General features: G+C 41.7%; 1 protein-coding gene across 1 annotated transcript in view; it reads right to left on the bottom strand.

The window, feature by feature from the left end:
* Positions 1 to 25,613, bottom strand: part of C3H12orf56 (chromosome 3 C12orf56 homolog) — an 81,301-nt gene extending 55,688 nt beyond the window's left edge. The window contains 5 exon segments of the mRNA XM_071220790.1: positions 1,778 to 1,870; positions 1,873 to 1,939; positions 23,595 to 23,733; positions 23,735 to 23,961; positions 25,605 to 25,613. Coding sequence (XP_071076891.1) covers positions 1,778 to 1,870; positions 1,873 to 1,939; positions 23,595 to 23,733; positions 23,735 to 23,961; positions 25,605 to 25,613 — 535 coding nt within the window.
* Between the last annotated feature and the right edge of the window lie 1,671 nt (positions 25,614 to 27,284).

Raw genomic sequence — 27,284 nt, 5'->3', positions numbered from 1 at the left:
AAACCAATATTTAGTGAACGCTCTTCTTTCTCTCTTTTTCTTTCTTCTTCTCTTTCCCATCCTTCCCTCCCTCCCTCATTTCTTTCCATCCTTCTCTTTTTCCCTTCCTTTCTACGGATCCTTATTCATGGCAAACTATGCCCTGGCACCGTGCTGCTGGTAATGGATTGGTCAGCTCATCCTCAGTGTGAAGACCACGATCTTCTCAGTGTCTCTAATCATCAGGGAATTGCAAATCAAAACCACAATGAAGCATCACATCTGTTAGGATGACTTCGTGTTATGATAAAGTCAAGAAATTAATGTTGGCAAGGACGTGCCCTGGTGGTGGGAATGTACAGCCATTCTGGAAACTGGTGTGGAGGCCCCTCAAAAAATTAAAATAAAACTACCATGTAATTCAACAATCCCACATCTGGGTATATATGCAAAGGAAATAAAATCACTCTTTTTCCTCCCATCTGGAACATTTATTGGCATTACACACAAAACCCTAATCTTCCCCACCACAAAGTCCCAGGCCCCTGAGGTGGGGTCCCTCTGCCAGATTTCGAAAACAAGGTCTTAGGCCTTGGCAGCCCGAGTTGCCCCAGGGCTGCGAGCTGCTGAATCTTCTGGCTCATCATCTCCATGACAGCCTGTTTCACGGTGCTTCTCCTGCAGGGTTGGCTGGATTTTCTCCATCGGCTTGGTGAGGAAGTCTGTTTTCCTTTTGAAGAAGTCCTTGGCATCCTCAGCTGTCTTCTCTCCATAGGAGCCAGTTCCCACATCGATGAGCATGTGTTCCCCATCATGCAGCTGCCGAGGGACATACACAGAACTCATCAATAGGATGAGTAATTCTTTCCCCTCGTTGCTCTTGTTCAGCACATTTAGACAGTCCCTGGCTTCCACATATTTGGTTGTACCACTCTGAGCTGGGCAATGGACATGGAGAAGAACTCCACTTCCTGGTCCAGCTGGTTCTTGAGCATTTCCAGCTGCCCTAGATTCAGCTCGGTGGTGTTGACCGACTGTTCCCTTGCTGGGAAAGGAGACTCTAAAATCGCTATCTCAAAGAGATATCTGCACTCCCATACTCATAGTGGCACTATTTACAGTAGCCAAGACAAGGAAACATCCTAAGTGTCCAGCAGCAGATGAATGGATAAAGAAAAGGTACACACACTAAACGCAGTATTATACAGCCTTAGAAGAGAAGGAATCCTGCCGTTTTCCACAACATGGCTGAGCCCGAAAGACATTATGCTAAGTGAAATAAGCCAAGCACAAAGAGACAAATACTGCATAATCTCATCTATGTGGAATCTACAAAAAGGCAAATTTGTAGTAACAGAGAGTAGAGTGATGGTTACCAGGGACTTACGGGGGCAGAAAAATGGTAGATGTTGGTCAAAGGGAACAACCTTGCAGTTATAAGATAATTCAGCTTTGGAGACCAAAATGCCTGGCATGGTAACTGCAGTTAATAAGAATACATTACACCATATACTTGAAATTTGCAAAGAAAGTGGTTCTCAAGTGTTCTCACCACACACACACACACACACACACACACACAACTATGTGAGGTGATGGGTGTCCTAGTTAGCCTGATTGCGGTAACCATTTCACAATGTATACATATGTCAAAACAGCACACTGTATACCTTAAATATATACAATTTTTATTTGTCAGTCACACTTCAGTAAAGCTGGGGAGGAAAAAGAGGCCATTATCTTTTTTGTCTCATAAAGAAAAGTATCTTTTCTTGTGTTACTTTAAGAAGTACATTACATACCTTTTCGTTGTTAGCATTGGTATGATGAAATGCTGACAAAAATTTCCTGACACCTTTTGATTTCTCACACTCTTTTTCAAAAGAGGTGAATAGACTATATGAATGTGTTGGTTGGTTTCTCTATCTTGTGGACTCAAAAATTCTGGGTAATTATCAATCTGAAGAAAAAATTGAGTTGACTGAAGAGAAATACAAACTGCTTATGTTTTTTGGGATAAGAAATTCCCCAAAGCTTAGGGCAAGTTTAAACTGCATCCTTTCTTTTTATTTTTCCTGGTAAATCTTGCCTCTTCTTGTTGTAGGGTTCCTATTTCCTCCTCTATTTGTTTTAGTCCTTACTAAAAATGTGCTCAGCAACAGAACCAAGATACTATCTACACTATAAGATTGCTAAATAAATAGTAACAGTTTTTGTTTGTTAAAATATATCCCTCCCCTTGCCCTGGCCGGTGTGGCTCCGTGGATTGAGTGCTGGGGATTGAGTACCAGCCTATGAACCAAAAGGCTCCCAGTTTGATTCCCAGTCAGGGCACATGCCTGGATTATGGGCCAGGTCCCTAGTTGGGGGCAAGTGATAGGCAACTGATTGATGTTCCTCTCACACGTTGATGTTTCCCTTCCTTCCCCTCTAAAAGTTTTAAAATATATCCCTCCTCACTTGGCTCAGTTGGTTGGATTGTTGTCCCATACACCAAAAAGTTGTGGGTTCGATTCTGGGGCTGGGCACATACGTAGGTTGAGGTTTGAGCCCTGTATGAGAGGCTACCAGTCGATGTTTCTTTCTCACATCGATGTTTCTCTCTCTCTTTCTTCCTCTCTTCCCCTCTCTCTAAAAAAAAATAAATAGATAAAATCTTTAAAGAAAAAAGACTTCAGTCTCACTGGCTGTGATTCCAAGTCTATTTAGTATTGATTTGGTGAAAAGTATGCTTTAAGTAAAGACTGAATGCAAATAAATAGTAAATATTTCTGAATCGAATTTTTTATTAGGAGTTTTGGGGGGAGAAAAGGTACTTTCAATAATTTGAATAATAATGACAATTTATAAAACATAGTACATACCATCATATATAATAATACAACAAATCTATGAGGTAGTTATTATTAACCCCATTTTACAATGAGGAAATTGAGGTTCAGAGTTAACTTCACAAAACTAGTAAATGGTGGAACTAGAATTAGAAGGCAAGACAGTCGCCCAAAGCCAATTTTACAGAAACAACTAAGGTTTAAGAACACAGCTCTACTAGTAGTCAGAGGTGGGGATTTTGCTGGGGAGAGACAGAAGTCTTTCTTATGAAAACAGGTTGAATCCAAACAGTAATCAAGCATCTGGATTAATTATGTCAGAGTTTCGGTCAAATTAGGCTAATTCCATTATTTGGGAGGAAGTAGAGACAGATCTCTTTTTAGCTTCTGTAATCATTAAATTTGGTTAGTTTTGTCATTCAAGACATAATACCTTTCTGAAATACACTACAGTGGGATTCATAGAAAGCAGTCGTGTAAATTTTTTCTGTATTCATTGGTATGGAAATGTCCATGTTATGCCATAAAGTAAAAATAAGAACATTATGCTAAGTGAAATAAGCCACTCAGAGAAAACACAAATACCAGATGATTTCACTCATAAGTAGAAACTAATGAACAAACTGAACTAACAAGCAAACAGAGACAGACTCCTAGATGGAGAGCAGATGACAGCTAAGGGGGGGGGGGGGTTAGGGAATAGAGAGACCAAGCAGAGAAGTAAAAGAACTCGTGGAGACGTGGACAGCAGTGTGGTGCATGCGGAGGGAAGGGGGTATAAAGATGCTATGGCAACGGGAAAAAGACAATAAAAATGTAACAGAAGGAGATTATGAAACATACGTGTGGAGTGGCTCCGTGTGTGTCGATGCACAGAACACCGTTTGGAGTGCTGTACACCAAATTTTCTTATGTGTGTGGTTAACTGTGGTTATCTCTGGGTGATGAGACTTGTTAAAAGACAAACTGGGGCATATTAAAAAGCATGAGTCTATTTGAGTAAAAATTGATTTGAATCAAGCAGCATCCGATCTAGCAGACAGAAAGGAGGATCTCTACAAAATGAAAGACTTTTCTAGGCAACAAGGAGTGGGAACAAGGACGTTGTACTAGCCAAAAAAGAAGTGGATTGGTTATTGCAAGGTTACTTTCCTCTAAGGGATGGCTAGGCTCTATCAGGCAGCTTAGCCAAGTGCTCACCAGTTGGTAACAGAGTGAAATGCTGGGTCTCTGTCCATCTTGGTCAGGCCTGCTCTGTTCCCCTGGCCATAGCTGCAGGCTAACAGCTTCTAATCATTACAGGAATTCTGCTTGCGGCTGGAGTTTCACAAACACACCCCATCCCATTCCCCTTTCCTTTCACACAAAGGAAGCCTGAACTCTGGTGACTTGGATTTGAGACCCCACCAAATCTCCCATGTTCTCAGTTGGCACCTTCTCAACCAATAAACCTTTCCCTTCCCTAAATCTGATGTTTTGAGTTTTGGCCTTTTCAAGCATCAGGCACACAGACTTCGGACCAGAACCAAGGTGATTCCTGACTGACCAGCTTAGGGTTCCATTTCTGAGAAAGCTGAAATCGTAATTAAATCCCAGTCAAGCCATGTGGAGCTTAGGTGACTTCATTTGGGGCTTGCTGTCTTGTTTGTAACAGATTATAAATATATAATTTTTATTTTTATTTATTTTAATTCTAAGAATCAGCTACATACTACGATAAAGACAGTTGTGCGGCTAATTTTTAAAAAAGTGTTTCAATTGGCGGTCCTGCAATCTCAGAGTCATAAACAAAAATGTGTCCATTCCTCTCTGAAAATTTACCACCAAAGAATTAAACAGAGAGAGGGGGCATTAAGGACAATACCGAATATGAAGACTGTTTACAGCAACCTAACTTTTCAAAAGGCACTTGTTTCTACGCACACTGTGAAGCCTCCATCACGGTAAGGGAGGTGGTAAATGATACTTGTGACTGTCACACAGCCAAGGGGACACATCTGTGTCTGTAAAGGGGGGGGGGGGGGGAATGATGGATAAACAGAGTAACTGGGAATGGTGGTAGTGCCAAAATAATCCACGACCCATCGCTTTTCACCTCCCCCATCTCTCCTGTTGGTTCATCTAACAGTCATAACCTCAGCTGCAAAGCCTATGGCGACAGAGTAACCAAAGTAGACAGAACAAAACCGAAAACATTTAATTCAACTTGGACTTGAATTATTATAAGGGTGAAGTGTTAAAATAAGGAAGGTGATTTCTCCCTCTCTCTCTCCCCCCTTCCTCTCTCTCTCTCTCTCTCTCTCTCAATCAATCAAAATCCTTTTGTAAAAACCACACCACAGCAGGCTTGTGAGGCATGAGAGGACCACCTGAGAGCTAAGCAAGGCAAATTTACACATCCCTGGGGTAAAGGGTTTTCTGACTAGAAGGAATATGCTGTCAGTGCCTGAAGGAAGAAGAGAAAGCTCTATAAAGGGACATAGCTGAACTCAGTCCCTTGCTAGGAATGTATTTTAGACATGGTATTATCTGGGAAAAAAATGCATTTACATTAGAGACACCTTTAGGAAATTCAAAAGCCAAAGCTTCCACTTCAGCACAAAGCACAGGTAGGTAGGTAGGTAGGTAGGTAGGTAGATAGGTAGGTAGGTAAGTAGGTAGGTAGATAAGTAGGTAGATAGATAGATAGAGAGATAGATAGAGAGATAGAGAGATAGAGAGATAGAGAGATAGAGAGATAGAGAGATAGAGAGATAGAGAGATAGATAGAATAGTTAATATTGTAATGGTCCCATAGAACTAATTTGTTTAGAATTTTCTAACTTTATGTGTTAAGTTTTAAAAATTGTGAGTTTAATTCTATTTTGTAAATGAATTCTTAGCTTATTAGGGTTAGAAATAAATTAGGATTACGCATTGTTTCATATAGCATTGAACTTGTGTTTTTAGGATTACTTATCAAAGGTGGAAGAACTGTTTGTACGTAGACAACTTCTAGCATAGGTAGTGATAACTGAGAGTATCTACTTTATACTCCACATCAGGGTGCATGACGGATTTTCTCCTATGACCTGCTGACATTCAAAACTCCTATTAGAATTACATCACACTATTTGTATCTTTGATAAATCACCTGTTTAAAATATAATTGTATGAAATCATTATTAACCCAGTACTTGTACTGCCCCAATAATATAAATGATAGCTTTAGCCCTGGCTGGTGTGGCTCAGTGGATTGAGCACCGGCCTGCAAACTGGAAGGTCGCAAGTTCGATTCCCAGTCAGGGCACATGCCTGAGTTGCAGGCCAGGTCCACAGTTGGGGGCGTGCTAGAGGCAACCATGTATCTCTCACACATTGATGTTTTTCTCCCTCTCTTTCTCCCTCTGTCCCCTCTCTCTAAAAAAACTAAGTAAATAAAATCCTTTAAAACAATAAAATAAATGGTAACTGTTTCTATCATTACAAACTAGGGCTGGGGAACTTGGAATTATTTGCAAATGGCCTCCTAGGTTCTCCCTCCCAGTCAATATTATAAAAACTCTAAGTTATAACACTTTGTAATATTTGACCTGACTTTCTTTGCCTCTGAGAAAGGTGTGTACTATATAATCCCATAACTGGTAGTTTGGAGCTAAGTGGTACACCAACTGCTATTCTTCCCGTAAAATTTGGGCATTGGGAAAAATCTTAAGAACCATGTTACCTGTATGAAAGGGGGGGAAAAAGAAACGATGCTGGCTCACCTGCCAGGTACACCTTTCTCAATCTGTGAAGTTAAACGGTTATGCAGGTGTGCAAGAAAGGGCTCATTCCACTGGTCTGGATTGCACAGACCTGGACTCCAAAGAAAGGCCTATCTTTAGACTGTCCCTCGCCTGATCCTGGGAGATAACCTCTGAGCCTTGGAGTTCTGCCTAATAGAAGTGTTCTTGTATGCCTGACACCTGGGGCCATGCTCTACCAGTTTGATCAGATAAATTTGTCTGACGATGTAATTTGTGGTAAACACCTGGTTTTTCAGGGGGTGAGGGTGGAGAGGTGGAGGGGCACTGCAGTCTGAGTCACTGAGGTCACTCATGCAGGCCCTGCACACCAACATGACTGACCCCCAATAAAAACTCTGGACACTGAGCTCAGGTGAGCTTCCCTCATTGGTAACACTTTGCAGGGAAAATTAAGCACATCCATGCTTTTCCATGAGGAGAGGACACCTGAATACCTGGTTTGTCCTGGATTCCATCCTATGCATATTCCCCTTCGCTGAATTTAATCTGTAGCCTCTCACTATTGCAAAACATTTCTGACACCTGTAAGTCCTTCTAGCGAATCATCAAGCATGAAGGCAGCCTGGGGGTCCTCCTACATGGACAACCATACGCAGGCATAAGGCCACCAGCTGCTCAGACAAGTGGTTCTGCCTCCAATGGGCGCTGCACAGCCTCGAGCTTTCCCAGGCTATAAGCAGAGAGGGGCCAGCCCGCCTGCCCATCCTTCCTTTTCAAAAGACTCATAAGGATCCTGATCCTTGTAGAGAGTCCAGTGTGAATATGGGAAAGAGGAACAAACTAAATGTTCAAATAATGTCACACAGAATATAATAAAAGCCAACACTTATCGAGCACTTATTGCATGCTCTTTTAAGTGTTTTCTAGGAATTATCTTACTGAATCTTCAAACAACCCCATGTGTCAGAACTACTCCCATTTTTCAAGGAACCTGCAACTCGGAGAGTTAAGTGGCCTGCCCAGGGTTCCACTGCTAGTGAGACCGGATAGTAAGGAGCTAGGAAAATTTCTTGGCAAGTTGAATAGAGAAACCGAGAAAGATAGCTGAACACAGTGGCCCAGCAACTACAGCCAGAAAAAAAAGATTCACCCCTAGAGATAACATCTAGGCCTCAGTTGTATCTCAGCTTCAGGCCCAGAGAAGCAGCAAAACCAGAACCAACAATGACTAATGACCCCCTGCCCTGCCACTGACCATGACCGTCAAAGGGCATACCTGGAGAGCTGGTGAATATTCTGTTGAAATCCTCCCCTGAGACCTCCCCTAAGACTGCAAGAGAGACAGAAAAGCCTCAAGACAAAGGACCCAGCATGTGCACACTACAGCCAGAGCCGTTCCCTTTCCCCTCCTCTCCCCCCACATCCTTCTTCCCAGGCACTTGTCTCCTAAACGCTAGCAGGGTGTCCAACCCGTGGCCCGCAGGCCACATGCAGCCCAGGATGTCTGTGAATGTGGCCCAACACAAAATTGTAAATTTACTTAAAACCACTGTTTTTTGCTCATCAGTTTTCATTGGTGTTTGTATATTTAATGTATGGCCCAAGACAACTCTTCTTCCAGCGTGGCCCAGAGACGCCAAAAGGTTGGACACCCCTGCAGGCAGTGGGCAGTTTGTCCCAGGCTAATCCCCTGAACGGGTTTCCAAGGCCCCCTTTCTCTGACCTCCCAGTGAGCTGAGGCAGCCCAGCCTAGGCTCTCCTATTGCTTCTTCTCGGTAAGCCCTCCCTTGTTTTACTCTCCCAGCGCTAATAAACCTACCCTGATAGTCACCTGGACTCGTGCTGTGAAATCTTTCCTACACAAAGTCAAGACCCACACACGACAGCCGGCCCTAGGCCGACTCGCTCAGTGTCACCCATCCGGTAACACTAGCAGGTGGCAGAGATTCAGGATGAAGCCTTTGCTCTTAATTTTTGACACACAAAGTAGAAAACACACATATACCAAAAAACTAACACACCGTGGATCTGAAAATACAACTGCTTCCATTACAAGATAGAAAAATGTTACGATGAGGTGGACTTTTGTATCTTCACTATGAGACAATGTTTAAGGAGAAAGACTCTACAAACATGAGTAGATAACAAATATCACACAACCCTCAAAAATTCCAAATTTTCTAATTACTGAAGTGACCCATTGCCCGGGCAGCTCTCATTTCTTATGCGTGCTCATGATTTGCCCACCTACAGTCTCTCTCAGAGGCTTGATTGACATCAAAGAGGGATTGTTCAATAACACGAAAGAACCTCAGACTAAGAAAGCCTAAAAAATGATCTTAAATTAATGTGCAAAGATCAGAATTAAAATCACCTGGAAGTCAGATTTCTGACTTGCAAGGCACTTAAATGTCCTGACAGAGAGCCCTCAGGCAGAACACAACCTATTCAGCTAGTGTCAGTTGTTCTGGTTAAATTCTGACGGACCAGTTCATGTTTTATGTCCTGGTTCTTAAGCACATTGTGACCAAACCAGGTCCTCACAGTCAACATCTTGACAGAAATTTGGAGTGCTGGGGAGACACTGTGAACTAGCAGCCAGAAAACCTGATTTCTAGTCTGGCCTCCATGTTAACTAGCAGTGTAACTTCGGTCAAGTTACCTAATTTCTTTTGGCTTTGGCTTCCTCATAGGTTCAATGAATTGGTTATAATCTCTTTTAGCTTGAAATAAATATATACATGTATACATACACACATGTAAATACAAAACTACATTATAGTTTTCAGATATTAAAACTTAACTCTGCTCATGACTATATTTCAGGAAATGTATTTACTTGATTAGGAAGAACCAGATGGGCTTTTTTTTCCCCCCCCAAAGATGCAGGCAAGAGTATCTGCAGAGTCCTGATTTGGGGGGAAGACAGTATATTTATGTCAATATGTGATTTACCTATGCATTTTGTTAAGAACATCCCTTATAAATAATTCACATCTATATCCCAAAGAATCTACGAGAAATACAAAGTGGAGTTCTTCAGACTGCAATGACAGGGCACTACAGTAATTTGCATCCACATGAAGAAACAAGAGCGCTGATAATGACAACCACAGGTAAAAATAAAAGACGGTTAAATGTATTTTTTGCTTGTAACTCTTTTCACCTAATTTAAAAGACAACTGTATAAAGCAACAATTATAGATTTGTGTCAACAGGCACATAATATGTAAACTGTAATTTGTGTGATAAATTAATGATAAAGGGTCAACCCATCAAGAAGTTCATAACAATTATAAACACATATGTTTGTAAGAACAGAACCCAAAAATACATGAAAGAACTGAAGGTAGAAATAAACCCAACAATAATAGTTGGAGCTTCATTACTCCCACATAAAGAGTAGAGCAGAAATTAATAAAATAGTGAACAAAAATACAATAAAGAAAATCAACAAAACCAAGTTTGTTCTTTGAGAAGATCAACGTAATTGATAATCCTTTAACAAGACTGACAAAAAAAAAAAAAAAAAAATGAGACTCCAAGACTCAAATTCCTAAAATCAGAATTGAAAGAGGAGACATTACTACCAACCTTACAGAAATAAAAGAGATTAAGGGAATACTATGAATAGTTGATTGTCAACAAATTAGACTGCCTAGGAGAAACGGACATACTCCTAAAAAGACATAAACTACCAAAACTAACTCAAGAGAAATAAACAGAAAATATAAATAGACCTATAACAATAATATGAAGCCCTGGTGGGTGTGGCTCAGTAGACTGGAGCATAGTCCCATTGACAGAAAAGGTCGCAGGTTCAATTTCTGGTCAGTGCACATACCTGGGTTGTGGTTTTGAGTCGGGGCACATACAAGAAGGCAGCTGATTCCTCTTTCTCTCTCACGTTGATGTTTCTCTCCCTCTCCCTTCCTCTCTCTAAAAGCAAAAAAAAAAAAAAAAAAAAAAACCCCTCCTAGCCCTGGCTGGTGTGGCTCAGTGGATTGAGCGCTGGCCTGCCAACTGAAGGGTTACAGGTTGGATTCACGCTCAGGGCACACGCCTGGGTTGCAGGCCAGGTCCCCAGTTGGGGGTGTGTGAGAGGCAACTGATCGATCTCTCGCATGTTTCTCTCCTTCTCTTTCTCCTTTCCTTCCTCTCTCTCTAAAAATAAAGTCTTTTTAAAAAAGAAAAAGAAAGAAAATGTTCTAGGGTGAGGATAAAATATATATATATATATGAACAGAACTATAAAAGACTGAATTAGTAATCAAAAAAAGTTCCCACAAAGAAAGGTATAGAACCACATATATATCACAGGTATAGCTTCACTGTTGAAGTCTATGAAATATTTAAATAATTAACACAAATCATTCAAAACTCTTTCAGAAAGTAGAGGAGGAGAAAACACTTCCCATATTATCCTGATACAAAAACCAGACAACGACACCACAAGAAAAAAAACTACACACCAATATCGCTTGTGAACACAGATGTAAAATTCCTCAACAAAATGCTTACAAACCAAATCCAGAAACATATTTTTAAAAGATTAAAAGGTACTGGAGTTTGAGAGTTATAACAAACCTCAGCACAAGCATTTGCTCATATAATCACCTGCCTCGTTCAAGAAAATTCTAAATGAAGTGTCGGTGAGGGCATGATGAAACCTGACTTTCATGATGTCAGTTGTTCCCTATTCAGAAAGTAAGGGCTTGAGAGATTATTGTTCAAATTGCTCTGATCCCTTCATTTACCACATGGCCTAGGCATATGCAGTGGGGAAGTTGGATTTTTTGTTTGTTTGTTTAATTTGCAAAGCTAGCAGTTTCTCTGTTAAGAAGTGATACCAAACAAGGGAAAACTTGGTTGTGATAACATCTGATTGAAATATGTATTCTCAACTTTAGGATACAAAGTCCGTCAGTCGTGGGAATGCAATGTACAGCATGGTGACTATAATCAATAGCAATATATTGCAAATTTGAAAGTTGCTAGGAAAACAAATCTTAAATATTCTGAACACAAAAAACATTTGTAACTTTGTATGGGAACAGATGATAACTAGACTTACTGTGATGACCATTTTGCAATGTACACAAATGTTGAATCGTTATGTTGTACACTTGAAACTAATACGGTGTTACATGTCAATTATACTTTAATTTTTTAATGTATTCTCAAGTAAAATAGCAGCAGGAAGAAACAATGAGCAAATCCAGGAGAAAGACAGTTTACAAAAAATTGGGGCCATCTCTTTAACAAATCATATAAAAAGAGGGTGGGAGAGAGGGGTGATAGTTTCAGTTTAAAAAGGGATCTAAGAGCCCTGGCAGGCAGCTCAGTGGGTTGGAGTGCTGTCCCAAAACACCAGGGTTGTGGGTTTGACCCCCAGTCAGGGCACGCACAAGTATCAACCAGTGAATGCATACATAAGTGGAACAACAAATCGATGTTTCCTTCTCTCTCCCTCTCTCTCTCTCTCTCTCTCTCAATCTCTACCAACCCCCTGCCCACACCCACCCATCTCTCTCCCCAAAAAATTTTTTAAAAGGATCTAAGAGATACAACACCCCACAGGCCTGCCTAACCAAAACAAATAAAGAGGCACAGGATGGTATATGACTACTGATGGGATGTAATAGGAAGTACACAGCATCAACTATGAGTATTCAGGCCAACAAAACTGAACTGCATCCTCCCATCTCAGTTTACAGGAAATATAGGGGAGAGAAGGACATGTTAAAGGATTCCAGAGTCACAATCAGATGGGTCCAGAATGCGGGAAATTCTCCAGGCCAAGTGTCATGACTTCTCCAGCAAATAAGATACAGAAAAAATGAAAAGGAAGGAAGATTTTTCGTGGATTAAAAGGTACTTAAGAGACAAACACAATGTGTGGTCATCATCTGGATGCTAATTCAAACACAACCACCATAAAAAGACATTTTTGAGCAAGTGGGGAAATTTGAACATTGACTGAATATTTAACATTACCAAGGAATTATTGTTAATTCTTTTAGGTGTGATAATGACATTATGGTTACTTTTTTAAAATGTCCTTATTCCTTAGAAATACACACTGAACTGTCTATGGATGAAATAATATGTTTGAGAATTGCTTTAAAGGAGAGACCCCAGATGGTAGAAGAGTAAGTAAAAGCTACACTAACCAAACTGGAGTTACCACTGAAGTAAAATCATCCTGAATAACCAACTGGACACTAGCTGGAGAGAAGAGTGATAACAAAGGACTTTTGGAGGAAACCACTTCACCACAGCAAGACTGGCAGAGTGCGAAGAGGCGCAAGAGGGCTGGTTGGGCTCCCATGGGCAGCGGCTGAAGTTCTAAGGGGATAATTCAGTGGTCAGAAGGGTTCTCCCTGAGAAGTGTGGGGTCTAAATCCCAAGCTGGGTTCCCTGGCCTACAGCACCAGAACAGGAAAGGAACCCAAATAACATCCTGTTGTGAAAAGCAGCAGGGTTTCTGCCCACCACGGAGAGACAGCTAGAGACACAGAGGGCCTGTTAAGGGGCCAAAGCACAAAATTTCGTTTGCAGCCATTTACCTTGGGCTCCAGCAGAGAAAGGGCAGAGGGGACTAGAGATCCTTGAGGAGAGTCTGGGGTTGGTGACTCTGGGGAGAGAACGGAAGGAACAGCTGCCAGGATCCTTTTGCTGAGTCATTCCTTTTATTTTAGTTTTTCTAATGGAGAATTCTTTAATTTGGGTCCTGTTTCTTTGTCCTCCCATTTTGGCTGCTTCTCTGTATTAGGTAGATCTGCGAAGACTGTGGTGCAGACCTACGTGAGATGCTGCCTGTGACCGGCCCCGGGCAACCTGTTTGGAGCTATCAGTGATCCACAACTTGTGGCTCCTTCTGTTGGGTCTGGGTGTCATTTTTGCTGAGTCATTCCCCATCCTGCAGAAGCATCTTTCTCAGGCAAAGCGCTCCCCTCCAAGTGGTATCAGTGAGGGTGGGGGATGGGGGAGGGGGAAGCAATAGCTCCACCTGCAGAAATCACTCTCACCCCACCCTGTAGATCTTAAGTCAGGCTTCTGAGTACAGCTAGAGGCTAAATTACTGATTAAGCCTAACAGCAAAGGTGGACGTCTGAAAGCTCTGAGATTTTAGATGACTCTCCCCCTGTCCCAGAGCCAGTAAAAGCTGGTGTTGGTGTGCAGCCTGGTTCTTTCTGTACACACCCAGACCCAGCAGAAGGAGCCACAAGTGTGGATCACTGATGGCTCCAAACAGGTTGCCCGGGGCCGATCACAGGCAGCATCTCACGTAGGTCTGCACCACAGTCTTCGCAGATCTACCTAATACATAGAAGCAGCCAAAATGGGAGGACAAAGAAACAGGACCCAAATTAAAGAATTCTCCATTAGAAGAACTAAAATAAATGGAGGCAAACAATTTGTCAAATGTGGACTTTCAAGTGATGATTATAAGGATACTCAACAGCATGAAAAAAGACATAGAAACCATAAAAAAGGACCAGTCAGAAATAAAGAATGCGGTATCTGAGATAAATAATACACTGGAAGGAATAAACAGTAGGTCAGATGAAGCAGAGGATTGAATCAGTGATTTGGAAGACAAAGTAGAAAAAAAATCCAAGCAGAGCAGCAAAAAGAAAAAGGAATTTTTAAAAAATGAGGAGAGCTTAAGAAACCTTTGGGACAACATAAAGCATAACAACATACTCTTCATGGGAATACGAGAATCGTTTTAAAATAATCCTTCCGGGGAAACTTGGATGAAACATAGATAAAACATGATCAGATAGATGCTTATAATTACCAAAGCTGGTGATGGGCATTTGGCAAGTCATTATACTTGTTATTCTAATTTGTTTATGCTTGAAGTTTTTCCATAAAAAAAGTTAACCAAAGAGAGGGATGATAATCAAATGCAATGTGTGATTCTAGATAGGATCCTACTTTGAACAAATTGTAAAAGATAGCTAAAGACAGAAAAAGCTATGAGGCCTTCACTAAAACAGGGCTCCACTTGGTTCCACTGATGTGGGTTTAGACATTTTGTAGAAAGTTAGTTAAGCATATGCTATTCCCTCGTTTTGGAATATACTTGCCCTTTTTTCTGCCTAGAACCTACTTTTCTTCCTTCAAGGCCAAGATCAAAAATTACTTCCTTGGTGAACCTTTTCCCATTCATTTCCCCCAACAGAATATGTTAGTTCCTCTTCTGCTTTCTCATCATATTCTGTTTATTATATCTATTTTCACATTTCATTATAAGTATCTGCTTATAACTATTTTTCTTCTTTCTCATTTGCTTGCCTTCCTCTCTAAATTATGAGGTACTTAAAAGCAGGTACCATTTTTTTATTCACTTATATATTTGTAGTACCTGGTAAATCAAAACACTGGTAGAATGCTCCATATAAAATCTGACATCTATTCAATAGAACTGCACAGCATAGAAGAGAGAGAAAAACATGAACCAGGGGAAAAATGAAACGGGAAGAACTGAAGGCACACCTCACGTACTTGAGGTAAAGTTTGGAGATATTGGAAGTAAGGCCCAAAAAGAGCTAAATTGTGTTGTATTTTTCTACTTCCATGGTCCTTTCAAGACCAAACTTCCTCTCCGCAAATCAAGCTCTAACAGTCTCCAACAAAGAGAGAAAAGCAAGCAGTAAATTAATTCACTCAAATTGCAACTTGATGAATTACCCTGTCCAAGAGTGTGCCAGAGAGAATCTGAACAAGGACCGACGGTAAACCCAAAGGTTTCGATCAACTGATGAAGCAGCCAGGGAATATATGGAGGTGTCTTGAGTGATTTTCCCTCTAATTAAACCGCATTAGCAACTACCTGTGTCACGCTGTACATATGTTTAAACCAAAGTAAAAGCTATTTTTACATTTAGCGTTTTGCAAATCCTTCCACTGTCATAATTAAAAAACTCGTTGCAGTCTCAACCAGGTGTTTTTTTTTTTCCAGTATTGTCTCCTTGAGCATGCCAATCCCTAAGGAAGTGTGAGTAGATGAGCTATTTTTGTAATCTATTAATATAGCCCTCATGAATGATCCACCCACATATTCCAAAAGGAATTAGCACTTTGGAGAATTGGACACTGTCTCATAATATTGGAGACTCCCTAGACTAGTTCAGTGTTAGGCTTGAAAATTCATTGCTTCAGGGCCAAGAGCCACAGCTAAGAAAAACTAACCGGAAAAAAGCTTTCAAGGCTTGGTGCTGTGAAAAGGACATCCACCAGGGTATTTTCAGCCAAACCCATCCTTGAACCCCATCAGCAATAGCAATGACACCAGGCTCAGTTTTGAAGGACAATAACCTTGAATACAGAGATGTGGTGTTTGAGACTGAAAAAGGCGTTTGTAAGTTCACCCCTCCTGACAGCCAATGCTCAGGAACCATGCTATCTGCGTGTTGAGGTAACTATGGTGTCCCTATTGCGAAGCCTAAAAACTTTGAAAGAAATACCACAAATTCGCAGGAGGCCAGTTGTTCCTATGTGCTAGTGGGCTTGGAATGCCAGCTCTGAGGTAAAAAAAGACCTAAGTTTACATCCCAGCTTGGGTGTTTTCTGAATACATGACCTTGTGTGAGTATTTATCCTCTGTCTGCTACAGTCCTTCATCTGTAAAAAAAGAGATAATATCACCTTCCTTATAGAATTAATAAGATTGAGTGAGATCATCCATTCAGAGTGTTTGGCACAAGGCTGAAACATGGTACATACCCAAAAGGTATCTATTATAATTAATGACCTTTGGCTGTTAAGAACCTCAGTAAAGCAATCCTGAGCTAGACCCATGGTGCGCTCAGTGCAGCATTGTCTCTGATGGTGGCGAGGGGCATTTTGGGAGAGAGGAGAATGCTCTTTTTGTTATTGCCTCAAATGACTAAGGCTTTATCTGAAAATGTCCTTAACTTCTTTGACTAAACCTCTAAGAGTAATATGTCATCATCCACGTATCTATATCATTTTTATCCCTATTTATATTGGCAACTGGAACTGACTTATTCTTACTTATATTAAAATACTACTTTCAAAAGGCAAGGGGATACCCCTTACTTCTTTTTTTCCAATATTTTATTAACAATTCCATTTTTACCTTATAGTCTCGGTGTCAGAGTTTTGATTCAGATTTCCCTTATCAGCTTTAATGTCAAAGAATAAAAGAGCCCTAGCTTTCAGCGGCTGATTATCTAGGCTCTAATTTATTCAGTTCAATTCATCATAGTTATTTTTTAGTTCCTAATGCAGAGTGCAAAACTGAAACATAAAAAATACAAGATGGAGTTTCTGCTTTCAAAGAGCCCAGAGTCGTCTGAATAATCAGTCAGTGGAAACCATGTACCGAGGCAGCTGTAGCTGGGGGGTTAAGACCACTGGCTCTGGAGCCGGACTACTTGGGCTCAGATTCTGATTCTGCCGTTTTTTGACAATCTTGGGCAAACTGCTTAAATTCTCTGTACTTTAGGTTCCTTATCTGTAACACAGCTAACAGTATCATCTGAGGTTATTATAAGGATAAAGAAGTTCCAAATTAAGCACTGAGAATAGCAGCTGGGTGGCTTGTAGTGGGTCTCGATAGAATGTCAGGAATTTGAAGTAGACATTAGAGCTGTTCACAAATATTCCTATTCTCTCTTCCAGACACGTGGGATGTACATAGAATGCCCCCTTTTAAGTTAGGCATGTGCCTGACTCTGGCTAATGAAAACATGAGAAGAAGTGACATGTGTTACCTCTGGGTGGAAGCTTAAAACCCAGTAGATAATTTGCTGAGTTAATGTCTCCCTGCCGTGGTGATTAAGCAAGCATGTACTGAGGTACAGCCTCTGATACTAAAATGTGTGACTAAGTATCACCTATCTTGTGACTATGATGGATAAATACAGTCCCATGGTGGACAAGTAGCTGGAGTAAGACAGATTCTATGTGATGTTAACCCACTGAGAGCCTGGGGCTGTTCCAGGCACAGGGGACATAGAGGTGAATCAGACTGACCAAATGCCTGCCCTCATGGGGTTTCTCAAGACCTGAATACAATATCCAAACTACGCTATGCAAACACACTATTAAGAAGTCAAAATGACTGATCAGAGTTTATCACTGCCTCCTGCAGTGAGAGCTTTGAAATGCTGCAAATGAGTCCAAATAGCGAAAGAAAGCTAAAGAAGAAGCATCCATAACATGGTCTCATTTTACGAAACTCTCATTACCTCTCAAAATGCACAGGGGCCACACCATGCAGACACAGAAAGAAGCGCGGCAGCTCTGAACCTGAGCAGCAGGGCACCAGCGAGAATTTATTCCAGCTCTGCCACTGACTGGTTGTGCGACTCTGGCCAGTGCAATGAGCTGTCTCTGGAGTCCCTCAATAATTGGAAATAACGAAGTATCATCTCCCTTTCTAAGAGGTAACCTGTACAATGGACCTGGGCATCCATTCCTTCATTTATTAATTCTTCCAATTAACAAATAATTATTGGCCATCTATATACTATGTGTCAGAAAACAGTGCCCGTGACACAGGAATGAACAAGACAGTGAAGGGCCTGCTCTCATGGAGATAATAAATCATTACAAAGGTTAATCTTATAATGCTGATACTGATCAGTGCTTTGAGACAAAGAGATATAGTAAGTGTGATGGGGGAATGGTACTTCAGATGGGGTGACCATGGACGGCATCCCTGCGGAAGTGATGCTGAACTTGGAGACACAGCTGACAAGAAAGAATCAACCCCCCGGAGGATCTGGGACGAGTGTTCCAGGTGGGATGGCAACTGCAAAGGCACGAAGAAGAAGGCAAAGGGGGCATGGAAGAAGAGCGCAAAGAGCTTACAGAAGAGTGGTAGCAGGTCACTCAGAGATAGAGGGGGTCAAATCATGGAGACTCTTGTAGGTAGTAAGGAGTTTGCAAGTTCATGGAAGCTGTGAAACAGATGACTGACATAATTTAATTCATAATTTATGTTTAAAAAGATCATCCCAACTGCTATTTGGAGAGGGAATCAACTTGGGGGCAATTTCAATAGTCTGGATAAGGTGTCAGACAGCTGGCACCAGGAAAAGGCATAATAGCAAAGGTCATACTTGGATATATTTTGGAAGACAAGTGACAGGATTCAGGACATGCAATCCCAAAATATGACATCTTGGCATACTGAATATCTTAAGCTGAAGGAATCTGAGAAAAAGGCAGGTGCAGAAAGTTTCTCTGACCTTCCCCCGAGCATGGGGGAAGTGCCCTCCCCATGCCCAGAGGAAAGAAACATCCCATCTATGAGACAGGCATGCCTAGAGGAATGCAAACCACAGGCCTGGCTAAGCTCCCACCCAGTCTAGTAACCTTGGCTCATCCCCCTTTTTGTCCTCTCACACTTTTCCATGACTCTTATTCTTCATCAAACCCAGTATAAAAATGCACCAGATTAACTGTTTCTTTGGGTCTTTGTTTCCCTATAAAGGCTCCCATGTCGTGTAAAATGTATATTAAATAAATTTGTATGCTTTTCTCCTATTAATCTGTCTTTGTCAGTTTAGAGACCCAGCCGAGGACCCTAAAAGGGTAGAGAAAAACTTTCCTCCTTTACACAAGACGAGAGGATATACTAATATGCACATTCCTTTAAAAAGTAAGCATAGAAGTACCGTGGGATCCAGCAACTCCTCCTCTGGGTATTTACCAAAAAATATGGAAACACTAGTTGGTAAAGATGTACGGACCCCCATGTTCACTGCAGCCTTATTGACCACAGCCAAGACATGCAAACAACCTAAGTGCCCATTGATGGATGTGTGGATAAAGAAAATGTGGTGCACATACGATGCAGGACTACTCGGCCATAAAAAGATGAAATATTGCCACTCACGACAACATGGATGGCTCTTGAGGGTATTATGCTAAATGCAACGTTAGAAAGGACAAAAACCAAATGACTTCACTTACATGTAGCATATAAAACAAAAAAGTGACAACTGAGCTAACAAAACAAACGAAAACAAAGTCACACACAGACAACAGAATGGTGGTTACCAAAGGAAAGGCGGGTGGGAGGAGGGTAAACTGGGTAAAGGGAGTCAAATACATGGTAACAGAAGGAAACCACACGCAGCGTTGTGAGCATGCAGTGGAGTATATAGATATCGAATTATAACATGCACCTGAAGTGTATATAGTGTTATTAACCAATGTTGCTTGAATACATTTTTAGAAAGAGGATGTACTGATATGTGGGATGTGGGAGAGAAGGACAGAGTTAAAGATGATGGAAAATATTATCTCCTAAAACAGGGAAAGCTAAGGGATGAACACGTTTGGGGTGAAGATGAGGAATTCTGTTTCTGAACGCAATTAAATGTGTCAAACCTACTGGGCAGATTTCTAAGAAGAATGAGATAATGTATTTCAAAACACCTAATATATAATAAATGCTCAAAAAGTCATTTTCTTGCCAAATTTCCTAAAGCTAAATGTCCTACCTTGGAAAGGGGGTAATAATGTTGAACTTACAGATCCATGGGGAGACTTAATTGACTTTACATATATGAATAAAGATTATTAATTATAACTAACATGTATATAGCTCTTATCATGTGCCAAGTGTTATTTTAAGTGTTACATTTGTTAATTTACTGCTTCTAACACTCTGTGAGTAAGGTGCTGTCATCTCCACTTTACAGAGGAGGACGCGGGGCACAGAGTAGAGGTTAACAAACTTGACCGAGTCCATACAGGTGGAAAGCAAAGGCTGAATAAAAATGTAGTATAAAATGCCCAAGTATATACTGCAGATAATAAATTCAGAAAGAAAAGAGACAGGAGACAGATCATGTTGAATATTTAACAAGTATTTATTGAGTGTCTTATCTGTACCAGGCTGTGTTCTAGGAACCAGAGCTGCAGAAATGAACAAAACAGACCCAAAAACCTGCCATTATGGGCTCAGTCAAGGAAAAGCGATTTGAAGAAAGAATGACTTTGGACTTAGCCTAGAAAATGTGTAGGACCTGATTATGGAAGCGGGGAAGCAGGGATCATTTGGCAAACTGCAGTGGTCTCTTCTGCAAGCCTGTGACCATTCTATGCTAAGAATGTTTATTATATTTTTTAAAGCAGGAGGAAGACCAAGAGAAGAAAAAGGAAGAGGAGAAAAAGGACTGTAAATATGATGATCTGAACAACCTTGAACAAGGAGGAGGGCATGAACACTGCAAGCAAACAGGCCAAGCTGTAAAAGGTACCTTTGTTGTTTGTTCAGGAAGCCACATGGAGCCGGGGATGGCTGGAGCCCAGACACTCAGTGAGGCGGCAGCGGGGAAAGGACACAGAGAAAGGCGAGACACGGCGGGTAGGGCTGCTGGAGCTGAGAGAGTTGCTTCTCTCTGGAGCTGTTGGGATGGAATGAACCCACAGGAAATTCACAGACTGTTCTAGATATTTGGTTCTCACACTTGAACAATGTGTCTAATCTTAGAAGCACATAAAGATAGTGTTTTGATGTATACCACAAGAGCAGAAAACTCTAGAGAATAATTTCAAAAGTAACTTTTAAGGAAAATGCCTGCCTTTTATAAAAGCTCTGCCCAAGCAACTGCAGAAACTTTCAGGGGATGAACCATCGAATGCCTACTGAGATCCCCAAGTGCACTTTACGCTGATCTTTGATGCAAAGGAAATCTCCCTTGCACCCAATCGCGGTTCTGGCCTTTTGTGAGCGCGGATAGGAGGACAACTACATGAGATAGAGCCCAGAAAGCGGGAAAATTCTCTATGTTGCGGTATTAAGTAAGGGCATAGAGTTCTCAGGGGGACGACAGTCCACTACCTCTGTGGTTATTAACTGATGCCAGATAAAGCAGTTCCGTGACAACACCCGTTTTTCACACATCCAATGCAGCCTAGTACAAGCCATGAAGTATAGTAATAACCCCAGAACTATTTTATTAAAACTCAGAAAAAGCGACTGTTAAGGAATTTGTGCTTGACATGATTATATTTATTTCTCACTGAAACAGTATTTTTCAAAACAATTACCCACTTTAAAGCACCATAATAGGGGAAACTGCTGTATTAATTTCCAGTTGCTATTGCAATGCACTATCACAGACTTGGTGGCACTGAACAACACAAATGTATTCTCTTATGTTCTGTAGCACAGAAGTCTGAGATGGGCCTCACTGGGCTAAAATCAAGGCGTCAGCTGACTGCATTCCTGCTGGAGGCACAAACTTGATGCCTTGCTTTTTCCTGCTTCTAGAGGCTGCCCACACCCCGTGGTCCGTGGCCCCCTTCCACCTTCAAAGCAGTAAGCCTTTCTCATGCTGCGTCACTCTGCTGCTGACTCTTTTTCTGCCCCCCTTTGCCACTTTTATGGACTTTGTGATTGCCTTGGGCCCACTCATAATCCAAAATAATCTCCCTATTTTAAAATTAGTTAATTAGCAAACAACCTGAACTCCACCTGCAGCTTTAGTTCCCCTGTGTAATGTAACATATGCACAGGTCCCAGGGCTACCTTTTTGGGGTCATTAATCTGCCTTCGACAACGTCAGCCAAAGTTAAACTCTGTCAGCAGTGCTGAAATCTTGGATTTGTGTAGCGCCTTTATGGACATTACACAGTCGTCTATATGCCCGAAAGGTAAATTTTGTACATGAAGTATAACCAAACTGATTGGTAAGCTTTCCTGTAGGATTCTTGGCTCAGGAGGGCTCCACTGGACTTTTCAGGTTCTAACAGCTCGGAAAGAAAGATACATCACAACTACTGCATGCGCGGACTGTCTCTTGTTGGGCAGAGTAACCAAATTCTAAAGTCATTGCCTTTTGTCAAAACAATAAATGTTTACCAGACACAAGAGAAAGCTGAGCATTTAATGTTTTATTAAAAAACATTTGGTAAAGGAAATTCAATTTTTTTAATTTTAGTGCAAGATAATAGAAATAGTGACAGTAGGGGAAAAGGCAGTTTTACTTCCCACATTTTATTTTTTTTTTAAAAAGAATAAATTTGCACTGAGATATTATCCCCAGAGATATTTTAAGTGGCAAAATGGAATTTTTTTTCATTAATTTTTTTTTCTTCTTAGAGACTATTCCACACAAGCTCTGCTTCTCTTGGCAAAACAGCCCCATTAAGAGTCTGACCAACCTCTCCCCCAGGGGGGAACACAGAGACTCAGACAAGGGGAAAAATAAACAAGGCTGGATGCCTGTCCCCGATGGAAAAAAGAACACACATGGAGAGCAGCTCAGACAAAAAGAGCCAAGGGAGGAAAAATAGTAACTGGAGAAGAGAGACTGTTTCCAATCTGTTGCTGTTTGATAAGGTAAATCTATTCCTGGAGCAAAGGGGATACAGTAGCAGCACACTAAAAACCGGGACAAGGCGTGGCTGTGCCAGATTGTATCTCCTTCAAGGCTCCACCCTGCTGACAGTCCTGCCAAGGACGTTTTTCCATCGTGACCTGAGCCCAGTTTGGATCCAGTAACCCGCTTGAGATTGTCAGGCATCCTGTTCGCATCTCATGAATGCATCCATTCCTTCACTCATTCGTACTGAGCACTTAACCTGCTGTACACGCTGGAGAGTAAAAAAAAGTAAACAAGGCGCAAGAGCACTTACCAAAGGTGTCACATGGCATTTGTTGGCATCGGTCTCTAGGAAAGAGACCTATTTTATTTTTGCATCCTCAAGTGTGTAGCACAGTGCCTGGCACAGGCTAGGAGCACACTGAAAGAACGAATGACTGGCAAACACACTTTTGATAGGGGGCTACGTTCTCAAATCTGTAGCCCTATTTGGGTGGGACGACCGGTACACACCGTGAGAACGGGCAAGGCATCTGTATAGGAAGTGCATAAGCAATCCACAGTTTCCCTATGTGGCTGCTAGTACTGGAGGAAGTTAAAGAGAGTTCGAGAGTCCAGGGAGGAAGAGGAAGGTCTTCCTCTCCTGTTCCTTCCCATGTGCAGGAGGGCTCGAATTGGAGGGCCCAAGAAGGAGTTTCTCGAGAACCCGCCTGCCCACCCACGCTCCTCACCAGATCAATGGCCACGAGGTCCCGCAGCGGCACCACCTGCCACTTGGACTTGGGGCGGAGTCTGGGTCAGGTAGATGAGCTGGTCGCCAGGACCAAGTACTGTAACGAGTGCCTCTCTCAGTCCGACACCACAATGCACTTCGTAGATGCGGCTGGCGTCGTAGACCTCGGGCGCCAGATGCAGGTGCAGGAATGTGTGCCAGTGGCTGTTGGAGCGCACTGGGACGCTGGACCCTGCGGGGCTGGGTATGCGGGACCGGGTATGCAGGACCGCGGGGGCGGAGTACCGAGAACTGTGGACGCTGGGCCCGCCCCGCCTCTGCACGGCCCTTGGTGAAACCCGCGAACGCCAAGAAGCCGCTGCCACCTGCCCCCCACCCGGAGCGCAGGGAACTGGGCCCCCAGCTTTGGAGTTCGACTCGGGAGGGTGGCTCCCTGGATCCCTCCTGAGCAATCCTTGCCCCAACCTCCGAGAACAGTGCGGCGGGGGCGGGGAGCCGGTTGTGGAAAGATGCTGGTCCCTCCAGCCAAGCGTCGGGGCTTCGTGGGCCCCTCTTCCCAGAGCGCCCACACCCCAATTACCCCAGCTACTGCAGCCCGAGCCGTTCCTTACTGTATTGAAGCAGCAGTTTCATTCCGGTTTTCTGTTAGAAACTTGAATGAGATGAAATTTACCGATTTATTTTTTATATAGGCAGAACACTCATAAATCCCTAGTAAGACCCATCACAAAGATTTATCATTTGATTATAACTTTGCCTGCAATAGCTCTCTAATGTCTAATTTTAATGAGTATGAACACAGGTCTTCTTTCTCCAGCCAGCTGAAAGCTCTCTGAGAGAAGAGTATCCTATCACAAACTGATTGGGCACAGCCAAAGCTACCTAACGGGTATATTTGTGGTCCCAATACCCAGGACAAGGCCTTGGAAAGAGTTGGAACTTGATCTGTGTAGGACGAATGAATGAACGGGTGAGGACCGCATCTTGAAAAATTGAAGCTTACAGGCTCAGAAATGCTAATTACGCAGCCTTGAGGCTGCGGGGTAGTGAAAGCACAGCTTAGATTTGATAGAAGAGGAATAATATTACAAAACAGGTTAGAGAGATGAGAAGAGTACAACAGAAACTTGCTTAATCTTAGGTGAGAACATTCATTTTCATTTCAAATCCTAAAAAAGTCATTCACCCAAAGACCTGGTATTTCGCCGCGTATAATGCACACCCACGTTTTAGCGCTGTGCGTGTATAATGCACATCTTTATTTTTCCCTTAAAAAAATTGGGCAAAAGTGTGCATTATACATGGCAAAATACGGTGTGTGTGTGTATTTTTTCTCCAGCTACCCACAACCCAGAATCAAGTTATATGTTCTTTATCGCAAGTTCTAGTCTCCTTTTCCTCATATACTGTACGTTGTAAGCAATTTCAAATCCTTTGTGGAGAGAGGGTATAAATAAATTAAACCGCATAAACAGATATTGTAGACTAAATCCCTACAAAAGGGAACTCAGAAGAAACGTTTGTGTCTGGCCAAACAAGCCTAAGGAACTCAATAGCAACAAAGAAAAAGCCAGTGTTTTCTTGGAAAAACTGTATTTGCTGAGGAAAGAGAGCAGTGCCACCTGCTGATAAAAATCTTAAATGACCTAGCATTTAAAGTTTTCTTAGAATCTGATCATACGTCTGATTTCTCAGAACTTCATTAACTGAATGAAAAGTGGACTCAACAGGCATGGCTATTTCCTCTAGAATAAAGACTATGCCCTATATAAACCACTCTAGACAGAGTTTGTTACCTCAAACCAAGGAAGGCAAAGGCGCTTCACCTTTGCCAAAGAGCCACATCTCCCAAGAGCTGCTGACAGGGAAATGGCTGTATCAGAGGTGGAGCTTGAGGCCCAAGTATGGGAAAAGGCCTCACCCCAGGCTGCTATTAGGTGTCTCTCAGGCTTCATACCCAGGACTAAGAGAAACAGAATGTCTGGACATTGCAGAAAAGACAGCATACCTGAGCCATCCGCCTAGAAGCCCATCAAAAGTGAGCTTTTGGTGACAAGGGCAATGGGTTTAACAAAGGTTAAGATGAAGCACATGAAGGGAATTGACATAGGGATCGGTGGCTCATGGCCTCGGTTAAACCTTTCACTTTGTGGCACTCAGAGCAGGCAGTGTGGTGGTTTCCAGGCACTCGGTGTTCTGCACTGTTGCCAACGTAGCAGCAAAGTTCAGACCGTAGGAAAGGACTTCAGTACAGGAGAAAGATTACTGAACTTGGAGTTGGGAGAACTGGATGAGAGTGCTAACCCTGTTGCTCACCATCTGAGGGTTTTGGACAGTCGCTTAACAATTTTGAGCCTCAAATTTTTACCATCCTTAAAATGAAACTACTAATATTTGCCCTGCCAACAAAGAGTTAGTGTGAGGACCAACGCAGTGAGTATGAATTCTAAGAGCACTGTAGACATGCGAAGTATCCATAGTCCCTTATCTTTTGGTAAAGTTAACAAATACACCCAAGATGGAACTTCCTCCTCTTCTATGTCTGTCCAAACTCAAGAAGCATTTGGTACATACCCGTATAACCAGGCACCTAATAGATGATTCTTGATAAAACTATCAAAAGAAGTGAAACATTATTTACCTGGAACTAATCCCCTGAGGCTCTCTCCCTAAGCAGGACTTTCACCAGAAGAACAGAGTTAGCCTTAGGTCAATTCACTTAGTTTGAAGGGACAGTTGTTATAAGCACAGAGTCAGATAACCTGGGTTCAATTCTAGTTCTCACACTCAATAGCTAAATGACCTTGAACAAATTACTTTAATCTCTCAGTGCCTCAGTTTCCCTATCTGTAAAATTAAGTAATAGTACCAACCCTATAGGGTTATTATGAGAATTAACAATGTTTCTGAAGTACTTTAAAAAGGCACTTGAGTACAGTGTACCTGAGTATAACACTATATAAGTGTTCTAAAAATAAATGGAACAATATGTGATTTCCTGGTACATACATAGTCATTTGGTCCCCCATACAGAAAATAATATCAAATTCTTCTCTGTTGCACACTAGGCGAACTTTTTAAACTTTAAATTAAGGTGCAGGACAAAAGTGTAATCTACATGCACACACATACAAACAAAAAGTTTTTACTTGTTTTTCGTTGCATTTTTGGTAGAGAAGTGATTAGTGGGCCATAGGTCAAAAGAACTCTGTAAAAATTTCAAACAAGAATTACCTTTCAATGGACCTATGGACCCCAAATGTCCCATCTCTCAGCTTGAAACTAAAGACTGTATGCATAGAAAGGTACTTGAAATCTGTAGTAGGTAAATAGAACCTGAATTTGTATTGTGTCTGATTTAGGAATCTCTTGATGCCTCTACTTGTTGTTCATGTATACTGACCATTTAAATATCTACAGTTAGCAATCAATTGGCATTGTAATGAAGTTAAAGGGACCGTGCAGGGGCTTTGGGTTAAGAAAAGCTGTTTCTTGGGGGATGTGGGATCATGAAGGACTTTTCACATTCAGCATTAAATGTTCATGGAATATTCAAATTTTAATGAAATGTATGTATCACTTTGTAATAAAAAATTTTTAAGGTGTTTTAAAAAGAAAAGCTGTTTCTTTTATTAAATAATGCTATAATGCTCTATTCTGCCTGAGACTTCCTGCTTTACACCCACTT

Source organism: Desmodus rotundus, chromosome 3 (genome assembly GCF_022682495.2).
Source record: "Desmodus rotundus isolate HL8 chromosome 3, HLdesRot8A.1, whole genome shotgun sequence".
Classification (NCBI taxonomy): domain Eukaryota; kingdom Metazoa; phylum Chordata; class Mammalia; order Chiroptera; family Phyllostomidae; genus Desmodus; species Desmodus rotundus.
The sequence above is the reverse complement of the archived record's forward strand: the minus strand, read 5'-3'. Positions and strand labels throughout refer to the sequence as shown.